The 6,523-nt window shown below is 33.5% G+C and overlaps 1 protein-coding gene across 1 annotated transcript in view; it reads left to right on the top strand.

Annotated features, from left to right (window-relative positions):
• Positions 1-6,523, top strand: part of LOC106465508 (nose resistant to fluoxetine protein 6-like) — a gene marked incomplete at its 3' end in the record, with an annotated part of 49,811 nt that overhangs the window by 27,471 nt on the left and 15,817 nt on the right. The window contains exons 9-10 of the mRNA XM_013925735.2: positions 4,337-4,429; positions 5,202-5,367. Coding sequence (XP_013781189.2) covers positions 4,337-4,429; positions 5,202-5,367 — 259 coding nt within the window. The remainder of the gene's footprint in view (positions 1-4,336; positions 4,430-5,201; positions 5,368-6,523) is intronic.

Raw genomic sequence — 6,523 nt, 5'->3', positions numbered from 1 at the left:
TCATCCTGAGGAGTTGTAACGTCGAAACATGTAGAGTCGTCAACTTTTTGAAGGCCATAGACAGGCCTAAATAAAATGTCATCCTGAGGCGTTGTAACGTCGAAACATGTAGAGTCGTCCACTTTTTGAAAGCCTAAATAAAATGTTTGTAATTGTGTACCAGTTTAACTTTGAATATTATTTATGATTTTAACTTTATACACAAGTGCCAAAATACTATAATTATCTTATACAATTATTTTAAATGATCTTTTTATGAAGCGGTTTCATAAGAGCTATTCGAACCAATAAGCTTTAAAATGTTTATTTGTTTGTTTGTTGAACTTCGCGCAGGGCTATCTGTACTAATTGTCTCTAATTTTGAAGTGATAGACCAGAGAAAAAGACAGCTTGTTAACATCACCCATCGCCAACTCTTGGGCTATATTATTCGAATTGTGGGACTGACCGTAACATTATAAAGTCTCCACGGCTGAAAGTGCGAGCATGTTCGGTGATGAGATTCGAACCCGCAGATTTCGAGTCGAGCGCCTAACCCACCAGATCGTACCAAATGCATGATTGGTGTCGGGATTCAATTTCCTTGACTCACAGATTGCAAGACAAGTTCTCTAACTACCAGGTCATGTCAGGCCTACCTAAAGTCGTAAAATGAAAGCTATAAAAGTTTTTTTACTGTTTTTGTAAAATGCTAAATTATACGATAGCTAAAAAAAATTCGATTTCAAATATCATTTTCGAAATAAAAAATATAAAATTCTCAGTATTTCACTTCTTAAAATTCTAAAGTTTTAGGTGACAAAATCGAAACAAAATTTGTTGTTTTTTATTGAATAATTATGAATGATTGTAAGATCAATAAATTCATTATAGTAAAACTCGTAGGATCTAAAAGATTGGTAAATCAGGTTATAACAAACAACCCTGTTAAAACTAATGCCTTTCGAAAGAGATTGTGTTTTTACTTTTTTAATGGATTTGTTTAGTTGTTTATTGTTAAGCGCTAAGCTATACGATGTACTATCTGTGCCGTGTCCATCATAGGTATCGATACCCAATTTTTAGCGTTATAAGCCAACAGACCCACTGCGAGCTACAGGAAGTATCTTGCATCTTAATTTTACCTGTTTTAAATAAAAAATACGTTATTGATAAACGAGTAAAAGCAGTTATATTTATATATTTACAAAAACATAGTCACAAACGTTTTTTTTTTTTACTATACGATATCAAATGTTAAGATATTAGTAGTGCAATGGTGTAAATATAATTATGTACAACTATTCTAATCATATCAGTTCCGTGAGATATAAAATTTCATTTTGTCTCTCCTAAAACGGATTTTAGCAGTTAATAAATACCCAATCTATTTGTTTATTTTTCAATTTCATACAACCAGGTCAACACAAAAATCTACATATATAAAGGACAGACAAAGAAACTAGGCTCCATAAGGACAATAAAGCAGAGCGAATACACTGTCTATTAAGCCCCCCAGTGGCACAGCGGTATGTCTGCGGACTTACAACTCTAGAAACCGGGTTTCGATACCCGTGGTGGGCAGAGTACAGATAGCCCATTGTGTAGCTTTGTACAAACAACAACTGTCTATTAAATTAACAAAAACATGAAGATTAGGAGTAAATATGAGTCTTCAAGAACACAATTCTCCTTATCGTCTGCAGCCAGTTTTCAAGAATTATAGTACTTTTTCGTAGTGAAAAGAAAATCATTTGAAAAATAAAAATGAATAAAAACTGGTTACTAAGAACATAATAATTGTGATGAGAAATAAGTACCACCTGAAGTTGACACTGAAGTATATACGTGAAGAGCATAATGAAACTTAGGTTTTTTGGTCAATAAACACTAGTTAAATAACAAAATAAACTGGAATTCTTCCAACCTCCTCTTCTCTGACCATCATGGTGTTAATAATCATTTTTCTTTTTGGGGAGGAATAATTGGCATTTTTGCAAATCCAGTTGGGCTTATGCCTACTAAGAAACAAATCTGTTAATATTCAAAAGATGAAGAAACTTCTGGCTTTCAAAACAGTGACACATTGTTTTAAAGGCGTTTGTGCGTGGAAAAAGAAAAGTACATTGTCAGTACTGTCAAGTATCATTTGAGTATATTTACAAGATTTAACGAATAAAGGAGACAATAAAAATGGCAAATTAAATCAGGTCATGCAATATTTAAAGACAAGTTAAATATACGTCCAAGGACTCCAGAGAAGTCTTGCCAACAGGCAATACATATGGGTTAATTCAATCTTACGTAAGGTGAGGTTTACACGGGAAATTCCACTCCACAGCTACGTGTTAACATCATTCGGGTCCATTGCATAATACAGCTGGAGGCATTTAAAAAAAACTGGAGAAAAGGGGATTATAAATATAGCCAAAAATCGGTAAGTCATACAGATGATTTTTAAGGAAATATAGTTTACATCGTGCATGCGCTGGTCACGCAAGGTTGTCGTGAAACGTGGTGAGAGCCAAAACAGGCTTGGTATAACCAAAGCTACTTATAAGAAAGAAAAAAAAAGTTGTTTGTTGCTCAAAATTCTTCGTATATTAAGAAAAAACCAGAAAATTACTTTATGTTTTGTCACGATGAAAGTTAAAGTTTTTATTAGTTGTTTCGACCGGCTAGTTCCAATAGTACACTTACCTTCATAATACGGTTGAAGTTTCATATTGGCTAAGTTGACACCGTATTCATAACTCCATGATCATTGCGCTAATGTATATTAATTGTAAACAAACAAAACAAAAAGAACGATGTTTTTTAACATAATGAAATATAAATTATCTATTAGTTGTTTCAGTTGACTAGTTTTGGCAACACAGTTACCATCATCAGGGCTCATGAATATGGTTGTAGTTTAATATAAGCTAAGCTGGCACCGTATTCACAAGCCCCGATGATGGTAAATGTGTTACCGAACCTGGTTAGCAGAAACAAAAACTAGTAACCAAAAAAAATTATTATAAAATAGTTAGGATGTGAAGATGAAAAAAGATCAGAATCTAGAGAGCGTTTGGGATGGGAGGAAAATCTGCATTACCCAAATCTGTGTATTTGAAAACAATATTTTTAACGTTTGTAAAAAATATTTTTGCACTAACAGAACCACTGTTTATTTTTACGTGTAAATCAAAGTGATGAATTTGAGCATGAAATGCTGTAATATTTATTATTTCTAATTCAGCAGATTACATAGTTTGTTTGTTTGTTTTTGAATTTCGCGCAAAGCTACACGAGGGCTATCTGCGCTAGCCGTCCCTAATTTAGCAGTGTAAGGCTAGAAGGAAGACAGCTAGTCATCACCACCCACCGCCAACTCTTGGGCTACTCTTTTACCAACGAATAGTGGGATTGACCGTCACATTATAACGCCCCCACGGCTAAAAGGGCGAGCATGTTTGGTGTGATGGGGATTCGAACCCGCAGACTGCGAGTCGAGCGCCCTAACCACCTGGCCACGAGATTACATAGTAGTAAAATAGCTATTAATATTTCGATTATTCAAACTAATTAGATCATCTACATATGTAAACATTAAAGTAAATATATTTGAATTTAAGGTACGTTTTGCTTATCCTTCCCAGCGGCTTGAATTTACGTAACCCATTTTCTGTTATTTTTCCCAAGACTTCACTGTTTGCTTAGGACTACCTTTCCACAATTGGCTGCTTGCAGTGATGAATGTTGACCTTAGCTGTGGTCTTGAATACCCATATATATATAGATATATATATACTCCTAATTTTAAGATAACAATTTAATTTCATCTACGAAGCTTACAAAAAGACTTGTGTTTTTGAAACAGTGTAAATCACACCTATGTAAGTTCCACTTTCGTAACTAAAACTTGTCATGTTATATGGAAGATATTTTTACTTTTCCCACATGTGGCGTAGATTTTAGTCTATATTTTTATTTCAGTTTTTCATGTGCGACATAATTTTTTTTGTTACTTTATTTACTTTTAAATGAACTATATACTTATGAAAAATATTTAGAGTGCCGAAACTGAGAATCTAAGCCTCGTGGTTCGTGTACCATTGCCGTGAAAACGCATTATTCGAACAGATAAGACAATCCTAAGAAATGGGGATATATGTTGTTGACTAGCTGCCTTCCATTTAGTCTATCAGTTCAAAATTAGATGTCACAAGCTTCGACTGCCAGTCTAGGTACGGCCTACAGTAATCGATTTGAGTCTCTTTGATCTTCCCAGAAATTCTAATTTCATACAATCATTCGCATTCCTTTTTCGTTTTTCATGTGAATTGCAGCTATGTATTAATTTCGTTTACTCCAGGGGTTTAACGCTGACGTATACATCAATGAAAAAACTCGCTGTAACAAATGGTCGACTGGATATTGTAAGATATGTGGCACATCGATACTGGAGGTAGGTCTAATGAATGTAACGGTTTTTGATATTGTTCAACATTTCTGTTCTGTAAAAAACAAGCTGAAAATTAAGTACGTTTAAAAATATGATACCTTACACACGGCTGTTCCAGCTATTGGTAATATTGTCATCATATATCGAACAACTTCACGTTCAAAAACACGATACTTTACAAACGGCTGTTTCAACCTTTAATGGTATTGTCATCATATATCAAACTTATCTTATGTTAACAAACATAATACTTTACAAACAGCTGTTTCAACCTTTAATGGTATTGTCATCATATATCAAACTGATCTTATGTTAACAAACATAATACTTTACAAACAGCTGTTTCAACCTTTAATGGTATTGTCATCATATAACAAACTGATCTTATGTTAACAAACATAATACTTTACACACGGCTGTTTGAACCTTTAATGGTATTGTCATCATAGAACGAACACATCTCTCTAAATGTTAACATTGCATGTCTCTGTACCCTTTATATTCTCACACTACTTCGATGTCAGCATTGGTGGCAGTGCTCTTTTTCTTTTCGTTTTTTCTAAAGTACAATTCGAATATTGTATAAAACTAACTCAACTGTGTCTCTTTACCCAATGTATTTAATTCGGATATTTTCTTATAAACGTACTTTGTTCATCCAAAAAGCTATTTTTTTAACATTTTTAACATACAAAATGAACGATTTTGTTTTCATTTAAAACAGTTTCTTTTTTTTTTTACATATATCTATATATGTGTCTAAAAACTTTTGAAGGTTGACCCCTCCGTTGATGCTGGTCATATCACTGATTTTTCTCCTTCCTTTGCTTTCTTCTGGACCGTTGTGGTACAAAGTTGTAGAGCCTCAAATTCAAAATTGTAGAGACACCTGGTGGGCAAACGCTTTGTATGTCAGTAACTTTATGGGATTATACAACGTTGTAAGTATTATATACTATACAAAACTTAACTTCTGTCTCTAACAAAAAGAAAACTCAGCTGTCCTTTACTGTCTTTTGATATGTAAAAAAAATGTTTGCTAATGTTGATGATTGCACGAAAGAATCGGAAGCTCATCAGCAACATAGTTCGTCGTGATAAAAATATATTATTATGTTTTCAATCATAGGTCGTTTATAAAATAGGGAGAGAAAACAGTTGCATAAAAGTTGTAATAGCAGAGGAAAAATAGCTTACTTTATTTCTAATCTGGAAATGAATAAATTTATGTATTCTTTACGGAAATATTTCCATTTTAACTACAACTTTTTTTATTTAGTAAAGCAGAATAAAACTTAGTTATTAAAAAGTCGTATTCTAGTAAAAACTTAGAAAATATTCAGTTTACATTAAAAACCTAATATGAAATGTACACCTTCACAGTAATCAATCTATTTGTGTCCGTTGTCTGACTTATACTAAACCTAATGTTATCTGATGTAGCCTAAAACTCAGTGCTACCCGTATGGTTGACACTACATAGTGAGTGATATATCGATATCATAAGCTGTACTACTTATAGTTTTAGGTTAGAATTATTTCAAACTTCAGTGCTTCTACAGTTTGTTTTTATTTAGTTCTAGTTTAAAGCGTCACGCACGTTATTGCTCTTTCGAAAATATGTTCCTAAGGTTTGTTTCTTTTATAGGTAGTTGTCAGTCTAGGGCAGGGGTCACCAAACTTTTTTCACAGCGGGCTAGATAACTGAGAGAATGACGAGCGCGGTCCGCATAACCATTTTGTTCAATACAATACAGTTAATACATAAAAAATAAAGACAGCAAACATGTTTATTTTCCAAAAAGTTATCAAAGAAGGCGACGTTAGCAATTAGATAGTTATATCACACCCAGTGCGCACATATCCGAATCTCACAAATTAAGCAGCAAAAAAGGTTTGTGAGATTTGTGAAACTGACGGTTAGCTTTTGAGATATCATCAATATTTGCTTTGGAATTGCTGCATCCAACCAAGAGAATTGCTTTCAAATGTTCATCAGTCAACCTCGTTGGATGTTCACGTACTTCATTTTTGAAAATGTTTGCTCACAGACATAAGTTGTTCCAAACACTGATGCTATACCAGAGGCAAATTTCT

This window comes from Limulus polyphemus, unplaced genomic scaffold (assembly GCF_000517525.1).
Source record: "Limulus polyphemus unplaced genomic scaffold, Limulus_polyphemus-2.1.2 Scaffold1966, whole genome shotgun sequence".
Taxonomy (NCBI): domain Eukaryota; kingdom Metazoa; phylum Arthropoda; class Merostomata; order Xiphosura; family Limulidae; genus Limulus; species Limulus polyphemus.
The sequence above is the reverse complement of the archived record's forward strand: the minus strand, read 5'-3'. Positions and strand labels throughout refer to the sequence as shown.